The following is a 21,290-nucleotide window of genomic DNA, read 5'->3' as shown; positions in this document are numbered from 1 at the left end:
GGCAGAGACCTTGGGCTTCAAGCCAGTGACCTGTGGGCTCAAGCCTGCAACTATGGGGTCCTGTCTATGATCCCACACTCAAGCCAGTGACCCTGCGCTCAAGCCAGATGAGCCCATGCTCAAGCCAGATGAGCACATGCTCAAACCGGCAACCTCGGGGTTTCAAACCTGGGTCCTCTATGTCCCAGTCTGACGTTCTATCCACTGCACCACCGCCTAGTCAGGCAAATTCTAAAACTCATTTTTTCTTAAAACACTTCAAGGATACCAAATTCTTTTGATTTTCTACTACTTCACTGGTCTTTCCTGCTCAGTCTCACTGATTCCTTCTCTTCTACACCCTAATGTGAAGTGGCCCGGAGTTCAGTCATTGGTTCTCTTTAATTCTCTTTCTTCTCTCACTTGGAGACCTCCTACAGTCAGATGATTTTAAATACCGTCAGATGCCTACAATTCTCAAATTTATATCTCCGGTTCAAATCATGCTCCTGAACTCCAGGCTCAAATACTTGTTTTTATGGAAAGACAAACTATAAGTCTTGATCTTCGTCACCAAAGCTGCTTTCTGTGTACTCTATTTCATGTACTTGAAATAAATCCCATTCTTTTAATGCTCCTGCAAAAAACCTTAAAGGCACCCTTGACTCTTCTTTCTCATACTCCACATTTAATCCACAGGAAATCTAATGGGTTCAACCTTCAAAATATATCCAGAAGCTGAAAGTTCTTGCCAATACTGTGCTATCATCCTTGCTCAAACCATCATTTTCTATTGCCTAGGTTAGCACTCTAGTATCTTTGCTCACCTTAAGTATATTCTCAACATAGTTAAAGTGACCCATTTAAATCAAAAGTCAGAGCATGTCACTCCTCTGATATAACCCACCCCCAACCCAATGCCTCCCCATTTCATACTAAGAAAAGCCATAATTCTTAATTATGGTCTGCAAGGCCCTGAGATCTGTTCTCAATTCCTTCTCTAATCTAATTCCTTACATTCTCACCTTTTCCTTCACTCAGACCTGTATCTTAAACAGTCCAATGTGTTCCTGTTGTATATAGTCTTTGCAATCAATGTACCCCGACTGGAATCTTCTTTCCCCAGAAATTAATTAGCTTACTAGCTCCTAGTTTCAAGTCTTTATTCAATGTCACATTCTCTATGATGCTTATCCTGACTTGCATCTAAAATTGTGTCCCGCCCTGGCCGGTTGGCTCAGCGGTAGAGCGTCGGCCTGGCGTGCGGGGGACCCGGGTTTGATTCCCGGCCAGGGCACATAGGAGAAGCGCCCATTTGCTTCTCCACCCCCGCCCCCCTTCCTCTCTGTCTCTCTCTTCCCCTCCCACAGCCGAGGCTCCATTGGAGCAAAGATGGCCCGGGCACTGGGGATGGCTCCTTGGCCTCTGCCCCAGGCACTAGAGTGGCTCTGGTTGCGGCAGAGCGACGCCTCGGAGGGGCAGAGCATCGCCCCCTGGTGGGCAGAGCGTCGCCCCTGGTGGGCGAGCCGGGTGAATCCCGGTCGGGCGCATGTGGGAGTCTGTCTGACTGTCTCTCCCCGTTTCCAGCTTCAAGAAAGATAAAAAAAAAAGAAAAGAAAAGAAATTGTGTCCCAATTCCTGACCCTCTAGAACCCCAACCCTCTCACCTGCTTTGTTTCTACTCCTTGCCATTTATTATCTTCCATTATAAATACAGAATTCATTTATTTACTAATTGCCACTAACCTCTGAATGTATTCTTGAAAAGAGATATTTTTTATTAGTTTTATTCACTGATGTATCCCAAGCATAAAGAAATGTGCTTTACACATTGTAGCTGTCCAAAAAACATTGGCTGAATAAATATATGAAACATACTTATTCAGAGACAATAGATAATTATTACATCATACTTAATATTTATCATTTTATTCCTTTGTATTTTGGCCAGAATTAGACATGGTGAAAAAGGACAGCATTAGAAGCATAACTCTTTCTGATGAATAATTATACAATCTGCTGCTACAATTTTTCAAAGGTTTCTATAAATTAATAAATGGGCTTTAATTTTCATCAAATTATAGTGCCAAAATAAACATTAAAATGTCATTAACCCAAATATACAATCCTAACTCTGGTTACAAATCTGCATAACCGAGGATTTTTATCAGAATACACAATCCAGGGCCCATTTCTTTACAGTGGTGCAGTTCCTCAGGCAGTCTTCCAGAGAAGCTCTCACCAACAAACATTTAGTGTTTTGGTTAATACTGCCATTAATTAGGATCAGTTGGAATAGTTAAATGTCTCTTACTCTAACATAATATATAAGCCAGTTTTCGCTATTTTTCATGATGTCATAGTTTATTTTTTTTAATTTATTTATTGATTTTAGAGAGAGTAAGGAAGAGAAAGAGACAGAAACACCAATCTGTTTCTATACATGCCCTGACCAGGGATCGAACCTATACCTTTGCACATTGGACAATGCTCTAACTAACCAAGCTAACCAGCCAGGGCATGATGTTATAGTTTTTATAGTTTAATTTTCAGTTCTGTCAATTCTTCCAATATTCAACTAAACTTCTCTTGTTAAAATTTTACACCACTTATAAGGATGAAATTTATAAAGAGGAAAAACCAGTAGAAGTGCTTATACTAATTTCAGGCTTTTCTTAAAATATTATTCATAAAACAATACTTATTATGGGAAAAGGCCACATATATAGGTGGGAGTATTATTAAGTTTTATACATTGTAAATATTTCTACTGTTTTATAAAATACTTTGTAAAATCACATTAATTGGCATTAATTTGGGGAATGACTGATTTATAAAATGTTACCTTATTACTTTAAACTATATATATATTATTATATTCCTTTGTAATTTCCTTAAAGAATTATTAGTCATTATTTCAATGAATAGATAAGATATATTTAAAAATTAGCATTTCAACTATTTAAGATAAATTTCTTAATTATGTGACATCACTTCATATAAAAATTTACCTGGTAAAATAAGAAAATAAATAAAAATTTACAAGATATGATTATTATTGAATAAATGGTTAAAGAGAAAATGTGAAAGTGCCAACTATATACACATATATATATAGTTTTAAACGTATATAAAGTTTAAACTCCATTATACATTCTCTCTGAAACATTATTTATTCATTTGTTTAAAAGCTACTCTTCAATGTTATGAAAAACAAAAGTATCCATTTTTTTTTTTTCATTTTTCTGAAGCTGGAAACAGGGAAGACAGTCAGACAGACTCCCGCATGCGCCCGACCGGGATCCACCCGGCACGCCCACCATGGGGCGAAGCTCTGCCCACCAGGGGGGGGTGCTCTGCCCATCCTGGGCGTCGCCATGTTGCGATCAGAGCCACTCTAGCGCCTGAGGCAGAGGCCACAGAGGCATCCCCAGCGCCCGGGCCATCTTTGCTCCAATGGAGCCTCGGCTGCGGGAGGGGAAGAGAGAGACAGAGAGGAAAGCGCGGCGGAGGTGTGGAGAAGCAAATGGGCGCTTCTCCTGTGTGCCCTGGCCGGGAATCGAACCCGGGTCCTCCGCACGCTAGGCCAACACTCTACCGCTGAGCCAACCGGCCAGGGCCATAAGTTCTTAATAAGTAAGAATTAATGAACTGGTATATTTTAAATGTTGAAGTCAGGTTTTTACTTGTAATTTTCAAATGGAGATATGCTGTATCTCGTGACTTGGATAACTTTGTCATAATAACGCCAACAAAAGGTCATATGTACACAGAATTACATAAAATAAATTGATTGCCAGTTTTAACCTATCACTAAATCAAGCTATAAAGTAACCAATTTGACATGCCCGTGGAGACAAGGAAATACTATAAGCCACACTCAGAGAACAAAATATTTACTAGCTAAGGTTTTCAAAAACCAAGTAAAAGAAAAAACTTCAGAAGCTTCTCTGAAAAGAATGCATATGTCAGATAGTTATCAAGAATCATAAAGTAAGAAAGGGAATTTGTAGGGTCCTTTTTATCTGACAGGACAGTAAAGTAGAGCAAAGAATTTTAATTCATATCACCATATAATGTGGAGATTAGTATGGCTTAGTTAACAAAAGTAGCAATAACCACAGTATTTTAAATATTTATTTTCATTTCCACATTTATCATATTCACAAATGCAGACTTTTTTTATGAGACATTTAAACCTATTTAACACTCCAATGCTCACTCAACTATACTACTCAGAACCAAATAAACTAAAAATAACTAAAATATTAACTATAGTATCATTATCTATGATGGTTCTTTATATGGACTGCATCCAGCTACCCACAAAAAAAAGGCAAGGATATAAGCTCAGGCTTTTTCAACCTTGGTGCTATTGACATTTTGGGTTAATTTATTGTTGGGAGTGTGAAGGGAGGGGCTGTCCTGTACATTGTTTGATGTTTAGCAGCATCACTGGACTCTGTCCAATTATTAACTATGAAAATTATATTCAATAAAAAATAAATATCACACAGTCTAGAAACAGTGCCAAATGTCTCCTGGTTGGGGGAGGGGAGGTAAAACTGTCCCTTGGTGAGAACCACCAACGTAAGATGAAAGAAATTTAAGAATGAAGGAATAAAGGGAGAGAAGGAAAGCATTTGTACTAAGCATTCCTTTTTTTTTTAATTAAGTGAGAGGTAGGGTGGCAGAGAGACAGATTCCTGCATGCACCTCGACCAGGATTGGCCCAGCAAGCCCACTAGGGGGCGATGCTCTGCCCATCTGGGGCTGTTGCTCTGTTGCTCAGCAACTGAGCTATTTTAGCACCTGAGGTGAGGCCACTGTTCCATCCTCAACACCCAGGGACAATTGCTTGAATGAGCCATGGGTGCAGAAAAGAAAGAGAGATGGGGGGGGGGGGGAGTAGGGAGAGGGGTGGAGAATCAGATGGTTGCTTCTCCTGTGTGCCCTGACTGGGAATCATATCTGGGACTTCCACACGCCAGGCCGATACTCTACTACTGAGCCAACTGGCCAGGGCCTGTACTAAGCATTCTTAAACAATAATAAAACTATACAAAATAAGTTTAATTTCTAGTTTGTGAGTTTAAATGTGTTCATTGTAATGTAAAGATATTTGGAAGAAAAAAACTTTTTACAACAAAATCAATGTTTTCCATTGTGGAAATAATAAACACATCTCAAATAAACAAGACCCTACTGTTCTTATGAAAAAAGAATAATAAATAGCTTTTCCTTATTTCTTATTTCTATTTTAGGAATAACACCATACCTTCCTGTAGTCTCCAAGAAATAAAAACAAAAGAATTGCAGTGTTTGTTTTCAGTTTTGAAGGCAAAAGAAGTGCTCTTCCCTCTGACTCTACATGTAGTTCCTGACAGTGCTCTCCAGGTGACCTGAAGGTGACTGATAAATCTATTTTGCATTTACAAACAAGTTTAATAAAGCCTGCACATTAGCATGAGTAGTAATTTGTTATAGTAAACCAGAATCAACTTTGTGTTTAGTTAGTACCTATACATTACTCTTTCAGATTTCTTGTTGGATTACTCTTTGGCTTACCATAGATGTAACTGATCGTGCATCTTCTTCATAATTTATTACTGGAGGCGGCTCTTTTCCATCGTTTTCTTGCACTTTTTGTTCTAGTAACTCTTTCTGTGCCGTAAACTTGGCCTCAGTGCACCTCAGCTGCTGCACTGACTGTTTCAGCTCTTCAAGTGTCTGTTTCTGGCTTAGCAGAAGCACAATACTAAAAAAGAGCACATTAAATAGTAATTACTTTGACTTCTTTAAGAAATACAGACTTAAAGAAACCTATATATATGCTTCTGTTTCCATCTTTATGATTCCTACAGAATCAGAAGAATTAAGAAGCGAAACAGATTTTGAGTCATTATAGTAGTTATATTAAATGCTAGCATTAACAAAATGAAAGAAAATTTTAGAAGCAAAAACCAAATTCAAGATACTTTCAAACATATTATGATCTATGGCATCCATTTTATTTTACAGCTAAACCATCTACTTCAAAGAGTATAGATACTTAAATTCAGAAGCGTAGGGCCTAAAATGAATGAACACGACTGAAGCAGAATCTTAAATTTATTTCATATCTCAAATGGAATATAGCTACAGTCAAATCCGTGCCTAGAGTAAAATATATCCAATCAAAATGACAGCCTGGACCCAGTTGTTTGTATATTGTGAGGGGTGTGTTTAGAGTTGGGAAAAGCTGTTCTAAGACTGAGGGCTGAGCTGTGATTAAAGAAATGAGCATAAACTCCCAAAATTTTCCCATGTCATTACTATAAAGACAATAGACTTCCCAATCCCTCCTTTAAAGAACCACATAGGCCACATGATGCTTTATTCTCACATTTTACCGCTTGGAGACTGTCCCTATTGGAAATTACAAACTAACTCATTCACATTTAAACCACACACACACACACACACACACACACACACAAAGAGGTACTTGGTAGGGGGGAACACCGTTGGAAACACTGTCCTAAGTAGTACACCAATATTTTAAAGAATTGTGCCACAATAGATTATCAATAGAGAAAACTGCACATTTGGAAAATAAGGTCAGAATGTCATCTTCTTAAATTGGAACGTAAAAGGATCAACAGAAACTGAGGAAGTAATTGTAGACAGAAGGAACCCACACTAAGAGAGATTTATTTATGAATATGATGCTGATAGATATTTTGAAACTCCATTCCAATCAAACTGAGTAGGATGCAACCTCAGTGGATGCTATAAAGAAAGCTGGAATTTCTCAATTATATTGCAACGAATTTCAGAGGTGTACCCCAACACAAATATAGAAAAATTGAGTGAAATATTGGAAATAATTAATGACTAAGAATATTTGTAAGGAAGACCTAGCAATGTTCAAAGACAAATCGCTCTAAAGAGTGGAGCTAATAACAGAAATAATGGAGAAGGTAATAATACAACACTGGCAGAGCTCGTGAACATTTCCCAAGTAACACTGTCCTGGCACAGTAGAAAGAATGGAATTACACTGAATTAAAACAGATTCAACTTCATCATTTAATCCCCTTGCTTTTCTCATCTTCAGTTTTCTCATTGAAAAAAGTAGTGATAATAATAATATCTATTGACAGGGTTGTTCTGAGAATCCTATAAGACAATGTTTAAAAATCATTAGCAAAGACCCTACCATAAAATAAGATGTCAGAAAATGGCAATTATTATTTATATCACCATTATCCATTATTCAACAATTGTGACCTGTGTTCTAAATCCACACAAATTTTCTGACACATTCATGCTGGGTTGCTTATTCTTTGCTGGGTAACTCCTTTTTATAATAAACTGGTTATAATTTTTTTAAAATTTCTCAATGAGTATCTTCTAAATCCACACAAATTTTCTGACACATTCATGCTGGGTTGCTTATTCTTTGCTGGGTAACTCCTTTTTATAATAAACTGGTTATAATTTTTTTAAAATTTCTCAATGAGTATCTTCAGAAAAAGATTATCTTTAAAACAATCACTGTTGTGAGCATAAATTCCTAAGGACCAGGTCCTAGAAAAGATTACATCTGTCTCGACCCAGCTTCCTGAGAGTTCCTTCTTTGCGTCTCCTACCTTCCACAAGGCTCACAACAATGACAATATAAGGAACAATTTAAAATGTACAAGGTAAGATGGTAAAAATGTATTTTCATGTACATCTGCAAGATCAGTACAAAAAAAGGTGAATGATTTCACAAATGTAGACAAAATCAATAGGAAAGTATACTTGAAAATAACATTCTAAAATAATTACAGTTACCAGTAGTAGTCTTTTGCAAACAAATTTCATAAAGACTAATGGAAAAAATGCAAAAACAAAAAAAAAGTAATTTGAAGAATGAAATGACAAATAAGGCACAATAATTTCAAAAAAAATATTAACTGAATACCCTAATAAAAATTTTAAAATCTATTAATGGGAGTAAAAACTATTTATTTTCTTGTATATTCACCTCTGTGGAAGGCTGCCCGAATACTGGCGCCCTGAAGAGGACAAAATCCTTATCCCCAGAACCTGTGAGTATGTTGCCTTACATGTGTGCCTTACATGACAAGGGAACTTTTCAGACATGACTAAGTTGAAGATGTTGAGACAGGAGAGTACCCTGAATTTTCCAGGTGATCCTTATTACTATAATTATAATCATCTGATAAGAGAGAAGCAAGAGGACAAATGTTAGAAAAGGCAATGGGACAATAAAAAAAAAAGGAGAAAAGGCAATGTGGTGAGGGGCCTAGAACTACGGTATGAGGACAATCTCTAGAAGCTGGAAAAACAAAGGAGATTCTTCCCAAGAGCCATTAGAGAAAATAAACAGCTTGGTTTAAGGCCTGTAAGACCCATTTCTGACTTCTGTTTTCCAGAAGAGTGAAAGAATAAGTTAGTGCTGTATTAAGCCACCAAGTCTGTATAGTAAATTGTTACAGCAGCAAGAGAAAGCTAGTACAAACCCTAATCAAGACCATACCCATTTTCGGTTCATTTTAAATTATTGAACTGAAAGGGTTGGTATGGTTGAGCAGTGGTCAATAACAACTAAAACTATAGATTCAAGAGAAAAAACAATTGCAGAGTCAGAATATTTATACAGCCAGAAAAAAAAAAGTGAGTTAAATAAAGAATGTGAATAAATTATTGTACTTTTTACTCCATAATACGCACTTTTTTCCCCAAAAAAGTGGAGGGGAAAATGCCCGGGTGTCTTACAGAACAAAAAATACAGTATTTTGTTAAATATTTTAACACATCATTTGGTTCAGAATATTTTTTTTCTTATTTTCCTCCTTAAAATCCTAGGTGTGTCTTGTGGTCAGGTGCATCTTATGGAGCGAAAAATACGGTAGTCTTAACATTAAATACTAAACAAATAAAGAAAAAAGTTAAGCCATTATAAAATGTTCAAAATTTTTTTAAAAAAGCTTTTAAGTCATATATATATTATATAGTTTAGAGAAAGAGCTCTATTTTTAAACAACTTCTCATGGTGTTTATAATCTCTGTATATTACTATCATATCATTTTTATTTACCCTGGATATAAATAAGATCTTTCAAAATTATCAAAGCCAAAAAGAAAATATATATTTTCAACAAATGGTGCTGGAACAATTGGACATCATATGCAAAAAATATAAAAAATTATCTAGGCACAAACCTTACAAAATTTACAAAAATTAATTCATATGGATCACAGACCTAAATATAAAATGATAAAATGCCTAGAGGATAAGACAGGAGAGAATTTAGATAATCTTGGGTATGGTGATGACTTTTTAGATAAAACACTAAAGGTACAATCCATGAAAAAAAAATTAATAATCTAGACTTCATTAAAATTAAAAACTGCTGTGTGAAAGAATGTCAAGAGAATGAGAATGAGAGGAAAAATATTTGCAAAAGATACATCTGATAAAGGATTATTATCTAAAATATACAAAGAACTCTTAAATGTCAACAATAGAACAATCCGATTTAAAAAATGGGCCAAAGACCTAAACAAAGAAGATATACAGATGGCAAATAAGCACATGAAAAAATGCTGCACGTCATATGTCATCAGAGAAATGCAAATCAAAGCAACAGTAAGACAACACTGAGCACTTAGGACCATGATGGTGAACCTTTTTATAAAAACCACCCACTTTTGCAGTGCTGGTCAACCTGGTTCCTCCTACCCACTAGTGGGCGTTTCAGCTTTCATGGTAGGCGGGTAGTGGAGCAACCAAACAGTGCTGCGATTGGCCCACCATGAAAGCTGGACCGCCCACTAGTGGGCAGGAGGAACCAGGTTGACCAGGACTGCAAAAGTGGGCGGTTTTTATAAAAAGGTTCGCCATCATGGACGTAGGAGAATGACCAAACTCCAGAACAAAGACAACACCAAATGCTGGTGATGATGTGGAGCAACAGGAACACTCATTCATTGCCAGTAGGAATACAAAAGGGCACAGCCACTTTGGAAGACAGCTTAGCACAGGGGTCGGGAACCTATGGCTCATGAGCCAGATGTGGCTCTTTTGATGGCTGCATCTGGCTCGCAGACAAATCTTTAACAAAAAAACATTACCACCTTAAAAATATAAAACATTCTCATGTATTACAATCCATTCATTTCCTACCGCTCATGTTCATGGTTGTGGGTGGCTGGAGCCAATCACAGCTGTTCTCCAGGACAACACCAAATTTTTATTGGATAATGCCTAACGTACACGGGTAGTTGTATGGCTCTCAAAGAATTACATTTTAAACTGCAAATAGAACTACCTTATGACCAAGCAATCCCTCTACTGGGTATATACCCCAAAACCTCAGAATCATTGATACGTAAAGACACATGTAGCCCCATGTTCATTGCAGCACTGTTCACAGTGGCCAAGACATGGAAACAACCAAAAAGCCCTTCAATAGAAGACTGGATAAAGAAGATGTGGCACATATACACTATGGAATACTACTCAGCCATAAGAAATGATGACATCAGATCATTTACAGCAAAATGGTGGGATCTTGATAACATTATACAGAGTGAAATAAGTAAATCAGAAAAAAACAAGAACTACATGATTCCATACATTGGTGGAACATAAAAATGAGACTAAGAGACATGGACAAGAGAGTGGTGGTTACCAGGGGTGGGGGGAGGGAGGGCGCAGGAGGGAGGGAGGGAGAGAGTTAGGGGGAGGGGGAGGGGCACAGAGAAAACTAGATAGAGGGTGACGGAGGACAATCTGACTCTGGGTGAGGGGTATGCAACATAATTTAATGACAAGATAACCTAGACATGTTTTCTTTGAATATATGTACCCTGAATTATTAATGTCATCCCATTAACATTAATAAAAATTTATTAAAAAAAAAAGAATTACATTTTAAAATATCTGGCGTTCATGGCTCTCTCAGCCAAAAAAATTTCCCAAACCCTGGCTTAGTAGCTTCTTATAAAATTAAACACACTACTACCATAGGATCCAGCAATCATACTCCTTGGTATTTACTCAAAGGACCTGAAAACTTATGTCTGCACAAAGCCCACACACAGATGTTTTCAGCAGCTTTGTTCATAATTGCCAAAACTTGGAAGCAACCAAGATATGCTCTGGTAGGTAAACAGATAAATAAACTATTATATGCAGACAAGGGAATTTTGTTCAGGACTCAAAGGAAATGAGCTACCAAGCCATGAATAGACATATTGGAACCTGAAATGCATATTATTACTAAGTGAAAGAAGCCTATCTGAAAAAGCTACTAATATATGATTCTAACTATGTGACATTCTGGAACAAACTATGTAAACAATAAAAATATCAGTGGTTTCCAGCAGTTGGGGATGAGGGGGGATAAATACATGGAGGATAGAGGATTTTTAGCAAAAAATATTCTGTATTGCCTGACCAGGTGGTGGCACAGTGGATAGAGCGTCAGACTGGGATGCAGAAGACCCAGGTTTGAGACCCCAAGGTCGCCAGCTTGAGCATGGGCTCATCTGGTTTGAGCAAATATTCACCAGCTTGAACCCAAGGTTGCTGGCTTAAGCAAGGGGTTACTCGGTCTGCTGAAGAAGGCCCATAGTCAAGGCACATATGAGAAAGCAATCAATGAACAACTAAGGTGTTGCAATGCGCAACGAAAAACTAATGATTGATGCTTCTCATCTCTCTGTTCCTGTCTGTCTGTCCCTGTCTATCCCTCACTCTGACTCTTTCTCTGTCTCTGTAAAAAAATAAAAAATAAATAAATAAAAATATTCTGTATTATACCATAATGATGGATAAATATCATTGCGCATTTGTTCAAACCCACAAAATAAACATCACCAAGCAGGAAACCTAATGTAAACTATGAACTTTGGGTGATAATAATGTGTTACTGTGGGTTCATTAATTGTAATAAACACAACACTCTGATGGAGGATGTTGATATTGGGGGAGGTTATACGTGTGTGGATCAGGAATAAATGGAAAGTCTTTGTACAACCGCTCAATTTTGGTGTGAACTTAATTTCTCTAAAACATGAAGTCTTAGTTTAAAATAAAATGAGCAATCACTACACACCAATTAGAATAGCTCAATTTTTTAAAAAAATCGGGATGAGATACTGATCATTCACACACTGCTAACAGAAATGTATAATGATACAATCACTATTCAAAACTACATATGCAATTACCATACAACTAGCAATTGCACTCCTGGGTATTTATCCCAGAGAAATTAAAACTTTGGTTCATGCAAAAGACCCCACATGAATGTTTGCAGCATCTTTATTTGTAATAGCCAAAAACTGGAAACAAACCAGACATCCTTCAAAGGACGAATGATTAGACAAAGTATGGTATATCCATAGTTATGGGTTGAACTGTGTCATCCAAAAAGATATGTTCAAATTCTAACCTCAAAAACATCAAATTATGACCTTATTTGGAAACAAGGTTGTCGCAGATGTTATTAGTTAAAATGAGGTCATAGTGGAGTGGATGGGCCCTTAACTCACATGACTGTGTCCTTATAAGAAGAGGAAAATCTGAATATGGAGAAGAGACAGGCAGAACATCATACGGAGATGGAGGCAGAGTCTAGGGTGAGGTTTCTATGAACCAAGGAGTGCCTAGGATTGCCAGCTCACAGCAGAAGCTAGGAGAGAGCCATGGAACAGATTCTTCTTAAAGACATCACAAGAAACCAGCCTACTGACACTTTACTTCAGACTTTTGGCCTCCAGAACTATGAGACAGTAAATTTAGTTTTAACCCACCCACTTTGTGATACTTTGTTCTGACAGCGCTAGGACACTGACTCACACATCTTGGAACACTACGCAGAGTTAATGGCAATGAAAGTACCTGGATCAATATCCAGAAAATTCTGATGAATGTAAAATGCTAATCTCAAAGGTTACATACAGTGACACTTCATTTATATATCATTCTTGAAAAGACAAAATTGTAGAAATGAAGACTAGATGGAAGGTTTTAGGGATGAGTAATGGGATGGAAGATGAAAAGCAGTGTAGCTACAATAATACAACATGAGAGAATTCTTGCAGTGATGGAAGTGTTCCTAGTCATGACTCTATCAATGTCACTATCTGCAATTTAATATTATAATATTGAATTATACTTTTTCAAAATGCTACAGCATTGGGGCAAGGTAAATATAGGGTACATGAGACCTCTCTGTATTAAGTTATCACGTACATGGCAATTTACAATTCTCTCAAATTAAAACTTTAATTAAAAATATATATCATTGTTGCTGTCATCATGCTTCCTCTGGTAAGGTGAGGCTTTGACCATCTCATATGCCTTTGGGTTCCTAAATAATCTGTTTTAGGTTAGGCCTTTTTTATTCTCCTTCAGAAGTTAAGTATCTATTGTATTGTACCACATTGCAATCATTTAGAAATTCTGAGATACCATCCTACCATCCTAATACCAAGAATTAGGTTAAAATGTAAATTTCCTGGATTTTAGTTCAGTAGTTTTAAAAACAATGAGACTTGCAGGGGAACTATATGCCCTACTGTATGGCTCTGGTCTTAATGCTTTTTAATCAGCATGTCTTATAATAAATCAATGAGCAATGTTGGTTTCTTCCAATTAATCCCATTCAGCTCTATGTATAATGACAATTACACATACATTAAAATCTTGCTTTTGTTTAGTTGTTATTTTTTCTTCTTTTTCCCAGTGAGAGGAGTGGAACTAGAGATACAGACTCCTCCTGCATACGCCCCAACCGGGATCCACCAGGCAACCCCTGTCTGGGGCCTATGCTCTGCCCATCTGGGGCCATGCTCACAACTGAGCCATTCATAGCACCTAAGGTGGAGGCTTCCTTAGTGCCCGGGGCCAATGCACTTAAACCAATTGAGCCATCACTGCGGGAGGAGTAGAGACAGAGAGAGAGAGAGAGATTGAGAGAGAGAGAGTGAGAGAGAGAGAGAGAAGGGGGAAGAAGGATGGAGAAGCACATGGTTACTTCTCTTGTGTGCCCTGACTGGGAATCAAACCTGGAACATCCACACACTGAGCCACCCAACCAGGGCCAATAATTAGTTATTTAAAAGTACTGCTATAATCACTATACAACATATTATATAATTATTTTATATGCTTATAACACCATTGAAAAAAACAAGCTATATTTATATTTTAATAAAAAAATAATAGTAAATACATGGTTAAATAAAAGGCATAAGAAGTCATAAATAAATTTAAACCAAAAGGGATCAGAACCTTTGCATGTGCTGCTTACCCCTATCTCTGACTGAGCTTCACAAGGAAGGCTCCTCTGCCCTTCAGGTCTCAGCAGAGATGCCGTTTCCTAGGACAGGGGTCCCCAAACTGCGGCCCCCTGAGGCCATTTATCCGGCCCCCGCCGCACTTTCGGAAGGAGCACCTCTTTCATTGGTGGTCAGTGAGAGGAGCACATTGACCATCTCATTAGCCAAAAGCAGGCCTATAGTTGCCATTGAAATACTGGTCAGTTTGTTGATTTAAATTTACTTGTTCTTTATTTTAAATATTGTTTTTTAATATTTTAAATATTTATTTGTTCCTGTTTTGTACTTTTACTTTAAAATGAGATAGGTGCAGTGTGCATAGGGATTTGTTCATAGTTTTTTTTTTATAGTCCAGCCCTCCAATGGTCTGAGGGACAGTGAACTGACCCCCTGTGTAAAAAGTTTGGGGACCCCTGTCCTAGGAGACCACTGACCGCCCATCTTAAGTAGGTACATTCCTGTTCTTCTACCTAAACTACTTTTTCACAGCAATTAACACAATTGTTAATTTCTTGTTAGAATTTAGTGAATATAAAAAAAGACAATAAGATAGCTGACCTTCTCACCAGAATGTCTGACTGTATATTGTTGGGAGAGGCAATCTTCCTTGTTATTTTAATGTAGAAGTTCTGGGATTCTTTGTTTTTTTGGTGTTTTTTTTCTTTTTGGTATGTTCTCTTGACTCAAATCTTTGACTTGGACTCTCTTTATCTACAGGATCAGTATGACCCTGTTTCTCCACCTATTTATATTCATCAGGAGGCGAGAAGGAGAGTAGAGGAGAAGGGGCTTCAGTCTAAATGGTAGTGAATACATGGGAAATAGCATTCCTTTCTTACTCTGTTCTACACATTATACTGTAAGTTATCTTTACTTTGCTCTCTGTATAATTGTTTGTATTTTACCTTTAGATTTAGATAAAAGTGGTAGAAAACACATGAGTTCCTGACTCCAAAGCTTCTGTCTTTTTTGATGACAGCATTCGCTTGATCTTATGGTTTTAATAGTGTTCTTAGGAGAAGTTAGAAGGGAAAAGTATGTCAAGCAGTTCAGAGGATGAGTCTTGTTTAACCCACATTCTATTAGTCCTTCATTAACATGGAGGTTTTATTGTTAGCTTCAGGGAATAATCTTTAAAATGTTAAGTATATTGCCTGACCAAGTAGTGGCAAAGTGGATAGAGCGTCGGACTGGGATGTGGAGGACCCAGGTTCGAGATCCTGAGGTCACCAGCTTGAGCGCGGGCTCATCTGTTTTGAGCAAGGCTCACCAGCTTACACCCAAAGTCGCTGGCTCGAGCAAAGGGTCACTCGGTCTGCTGTAGCGATCCCCCCTTGCCCCGTCAAGGAACATGTGAAAAATCAATGAACAACTAAGGAGCCGCAACGAAGAACTGATGTTTCTCATCTCTCTCCCTTCCTGTCTGTCCCTATCTGTCCCTCTTTCTGACTCTCTCTGTCTCTGCCACAAAAAATAAATAAATAAATAAAATGTTAAGTATATTTATATAACAAAATAGTCATTGTGAAATCTCATTAATTTAGACATAAGTAGGGCTGAAGTTTTCCTTTGAATATGTTAAAGCATTTTGCTAAACAAATATTCTTCAGAGATTCTAGGGAAATATTTGAGTTTTAATTTCTTAATATTACTTAAACATATTTTTGTGTAGATGTGTATATATATACTGCTCACAGATATTAGGGGATATTTCAAAATGAATATGAAGCAATAAAAAAATAAACATTTGATTTTTTTTTATTAAACAAGAACATCAGAAAAGCAAACCAAAAGTCAAAGAAAGCTGTTCAATTATGCATATGAGATACAAAACCAATTTTTATTTCATTGATGAAAATACATTATACAAAAGGCTGAAAGTACTGGAGTATCTGCACATTCCTTGATCCCCTAATTTTTATGAGCAGTGTATATATGTAGATACACTGCTCACAAAAATTAAGGGATATTTCAAAATGAATATGAAGTAATAAAATATCCCCTAATTTTTGTGAGTAGTATACTTAAATGCACTTAAATAATTAAACCAATTTTATTTAGCTCTAAAAGTAGACTTAGAATTATTTTTATTGTTAACACATTAACTTCATATGCTGTAGTACTTGAAAATAATAAAAACAATAAAAGAAAACTAAATTTCCTCACAAATACTAAAAGTATCCTATAAGTTACATATTTACATTCTTACATTCTTTTTAAATCAATGGAATTATACTGAATTTTAGTGATACAATACTGAAAATTTTCAGGTTAAAAGAATGCCCAGAATAACTCAAATTTACATTCTCATATTAGAAGACTCAGTGACTCTAATATGATATTTAATACCAAGCTGTAATAAAAGCCATACTATAAGTGAAAGAGGCAGGCTCCCAATATTGAGTTAATAGAATTGATGGTTTTGTCATTCAATGAAATGAGGAATACTAAGAGTGAACTATGTTGGGTTATATTGAGATTTTAAATTCAGCCTTGGACACAGAAAACTGAAGGTATTTCTAAAACCCCCAAGGCATGTCAAGTGACCAATGATTACATGGCCAGAGAGCTTGGAGCTGAAATCTGAGTGAGAGTATTAAATGTGAGTCATCTTTAGGAGATTATCTAAGGAGATAGCTCAGGGAGGAGAGTGACTGCCTAGTGCCATGCCTTGCATAACCCCAAAATAGATTGGCTGAGTAGAAGAAAATGAGTTTATAAAGAAGGTGTAGCCAGAAAGAGAGGAGTAAGATCTGGCATCTTGGATTTCAAAAGCCAAGTGAAAAAAAGGAGCATATAGTCAACAAAGTTAGATACTGAGAGAAAGTCAAATAAAAAAATTGCTAAATTTAGTCATGCAGAGATCATTGGTGATCTTACAGATATCTATTTCAATAGTGATGGGGCAGAAACCAGATATATGTGTTTTGAGAACTGGGAGTTGAGAAAATGAGTGTGTACAATCACTCTTAGAACAAGTTTGGCTAAGAAAACAGAAGGCAAAGACAGCAGTTAGGAGGAAATAGAAACCGTAGAAAGAGTTATCTGGGGTGGACAGAAGGTGAAGATTATTCTTAGGATCAAAACTTATACATATTTAAAAAGTGATACAGGACCCAGATGAGAGGAAAAAGTGAGCATAATATATAAAATAATGAAGATTTTTCTGGAAAGGTAAGAAATGGTAGCATATAAAAGACAGGCACAAGAAACAGACTTAGAATGAGGAACAATTCCCCTGTGAAAGCAAGGAAGGAGAATGGGGACAAATGTGGTGGATTTAGCTAGCTAGTCCTAGAAAATAAGGGAGTTGCCACCTGATGATTTTAATTCCTTCTGTAATGTAGGAAAGATGTTCTTTCTAACACTTATGGGGGAGCTGAAGAAATCAGAGATTTGAGAGCAGTGAAGAATATATGAAAAGTTGTGTAGAAGTCAGAGCGAGTATAGATCAGAGAAAGAAATCCTACACATTACAACATTTGAGAGCATGACAGAAATTTGCACAGTCAAGTAACATTAAAGAAACCATACCAGTAATCTTTGTTGGAGATGCAAACAATGTCTAAAGTCCAATTAGAAATTTTAAATTTTATCAAAATTTATCTCTTGAAACAGTAGAAAACATAATTAATAGAATTAGTAAAAGCAAGAGTATACCAAGACAAGTAAAGTCAGAGGTTTTGGGAAGATATTTACAGATCCAGAAATCAGCAAGAAAAACAACAGTGACAAAAAAAAGCACAGCAATCTCAATGTAATTTTATTTTTAATTTTTTTTTAATTTATTATTTTTTAAATAAATAAATTTTTATTAATGTTAATGGAGTGATATCAATAAATCAGGGTACAAATATTCAAAGAAAACATGTAGCCTTTCTATATGCCAACAATGAAATATTAGAAAACGAACTCAAAAAAATAATCCCCTTCACGATTGCAACAAAAAAAATAAAATACCTAGGAATAAACATAACAAAGAATGTGGAGGACCTATATAATGAAAACTACAAAGCATTGTTAAAGGAAATTGAAAAAGATACAATGAGATGGAAAAATATTCCTTGTTCTTGGACAGGAAGAATAAATATAATCAAAATGGCCAAATTACCCAAAGCAATTTATAAATTTAATGCAATTCCCATCAAAATTCCAATGACATTTTTTAAAGAAATGGAACAAAAAATCATCAGATTTATATGGAACTATAAAAAACCCCGATAGACAAAGCAATCCTAAGGAAAAAGAATGAAGCCAGGGGCATTACAATACCTGACTTCAAACTATATTATAGAGCCACGACAATCAAAACAGCATGGTATTGGCAGAAAAATAGACACTCAGACCAATGGAACAGAATAGAAAGTCCAGAAATAAAACCACATATATATGGTCAAATAATTTTTGATAAAGGGGCCAACAACACACAATGGAGAAAAGAAAGCCTCTTCAACAAATGGTGCTGGGGCCCTGGCCGGTTGGCTCAGTGGTAGAGCGTCGGCCCAGCGTGCAGAGGACCCGGGTTCGATTCCCGGCCAGGGCACACAGGAGAAGCGCCCATTTGCTTCTCCACCCCTCCGCCGCACTTTCCTCTCTGTCTCTCTCTTCCCCTCCCGCAGCCAAGGCTCCATCAAAGCAAAGATGGCCCGGGCGCTGGGTATGGCTCTGTGGCCTCTGCCTCAGGCACTAGAGTGGCTCTGGTCGCAACATGGCGACGCCCAGGATGGGCAGAGCGTCGCCCCTGGTGGGCGTGCCGGGTGGATCCCGTTCGGGCGCATGCGGGAGTCTGTCTCACTGTCTCTCCCTGTTTCCAGCTTCAAAAAAATGAAAAAGAAAGAAAAAAAAAAAAAACAACAAACGGTGCTGGGAAAACTGGAAAGCCACATGCAAAAGAATGAAACTCGACAACAGCTTGTCCCCTTGTACGAAAATTAAATCAAAATGGATCAAAGACTTAAATATAAGACCTGAAACAATAAAGTACATAGAAGAAGACATAGGTTCTAAACTCATGGACCTGGGTTTTAAAGAGCATTTTATGAATTTGACTCCAAAGGCAAGAGAAGTGAAGGGAAAAATAAATGAATGGGACTACATCACACTAAAAACTTTTTGCTCAGCAAGAGAAACTGACAACAAAATAAACAGACAGCCAACTAAATGGGAAGTGATATTTTCAAACAACAGCTCAGATAAGGCCCTAATATCCAAAATATACAAAGAACTCATAAAACTTAACAACAAACAAACAAACAATCCAATAAAAAAATGGGAAGAGGACATGAACAGACACTTCTCCCAGGAAGAAATACAAATGGCCAACAGATATATGAAGAGATGCTCATCTTCATTAGTTATTAGAGAAATGCAAATCAAAACTACAATGAGATACCACCTCACACCTGTTAAATTAGCTATTATTAACAAGACAGGTAATAGCAAATGTTGGAGAGGCTGTGGAGAAAAAGGAACCCTCATTCACTGTTGGTGGGAATGTAAAGTAGTACAACCATTATGGAAGAAAGTATGGTGGTTCCTCAAAAAACTGAAAAATGAACTACCTTATGACCCAGCAATCCCTCTACTGGGTATATACCCCCAAAACTCAGAAACATTGATACGTAAAGACACAAGTAGCCCCATGTTTATTGCAGCATTGTTCACAGTGGCCAAGACATGGAAACAACCAAAAAGCCCTTCAATAGAAGACTGGATAAAGAAGATGTGGCACACATACACTATGGAATACTACTCAACCATAAGAAATTATGACATCAGATCATTTACAACAACATGGTGGGATCTTGGTAACATTATACGGAGTGAAATAAGTAAATCAGAAAAAACCAAGAACTACATGATTCCATATATTGGTGGGACATAAAAACGAGACTAAGAGACATGGACAAGAGTGTGGTGGTTACCGGGGCGGGGGGGGGGGGGGGGGAATGGGAGGGAAAGAGGGAAAGGGAAAAGGGGAGGGGGAGGGGCACAAAGAAAACTAGATAGAGGTTGACAGAGGACAATCTGACTTTGGGTGATGGGTATGCAACATAACTGAATGACAAGATAACCTGGACATGTTTTCAATGCAATTTTTGTAAGTGAAGCAGATTACTATTTTCTAATAAGTTTGTTTGCTTCTTTTTAACACAGTAGAAGCCAATTTCTATACAATACTGGCCTGCCACTTTCTTAACAAGGCATTCACAGTGAATTTGGTGGACTGTCATGAGGGGAAGTAAAGACAGCTTTTAACAGGATTTTTGGAAAATAGTTAAAACGTAAAAATGGAAGACATATAATCAGTACATTGTATGACAGTAATTCAGTGGTTCTCAAACTTTTTGAAGTTGGGGCGCATTTAAAATCCTACATATAATTGTAGGTGCCCTATATACAAGTTTCTGAGAAACATGTTATAATAATTAAGTCAAATATTAAAAAATATATATATAAAGTCCAAGCATGCTTTTATGATAATTAAATGAAATAAATACAATAAAATTAAATTTATTCTGACATTAAAAAACATTTTAATGTTACATTTTTTGAGTTATGCTTTTTAGAATTCATAAAAAAGAGGGGTTAAAAAATTAAAAAATGACAAAAATGTTATCTTTTTATATATATAGATACATTCTTAGGAAGATTTAGTAAATTCAGCAGGTCCCAGTGCGAATGTGTTAAGTTTTTTCATTCTTGTGTTTATGAGAAACATGAGCCTGATGTGTCCTAGCCATTTTTCCAATGTTTGGGCATATATTTGAAAGGAAAACTCTCATTTCCTCGTCAATACATTGAAGAATTCCTCTCTTTTTACTTTTAATTGTGTTGAGTGCAGAAAACCCCCACCATACATTCATCTTAACTTGACACCAAAGGATGGAAGAAACTTGCCTCCAGTCTTTCTGGGGAACATGGTGGTAGTGTAAACAATCCAGCACCACAGCCTAACAGCCTTT

General features: G+C 36.8%; 1 protein-coding gene across 5 annotated transcripts in view; it reads right to left on the bottom strand.

The window, feature by feature from the left end:
* The window catches only part of FER (FER tyrosine kinase), a 460,210-nt gene that overhangs the window by 297,637 nt on the left and 141,283 nt on the right, over positions 1–21,290 (bottom strand). For all 5 annotated transcript variants that reach the window (XM_066381979.1, XM_066381978.1, XM_066381980.1 and 2 more), the window contains one exon: positions 5,548–5,737. In XM_066381979.1, coding sequence (XP_066238076.1) covers positions 5,548–5,737 — 190 coding nt within the window. The remainder of the gene's footprint in view (positions 1–5,547; positions 5,738–21,290) is intronic.

The sequence above is a fragment of the Saccopteryx leptura genome, chromosome 4 (assembly GCF_036850995.1).
Source record: "Saccopteryx leptura isolate mSacLep1 chromosome 4, mSacLep1_pri_phased_curated, whole genome shotgun sequence".
In the NCBI taxonomy this organism is placed as follows: Eukaryota; Metazoa; Chordata; class Mammalia; order Chiroptera; family Emballonuridae; genus Saccopteryx; species Saccopteryx leptura.
Note: the sequence above shows the minus strand (reverse complement) of the source record. Positions and strands in the feature narration are given on the sequence as shown.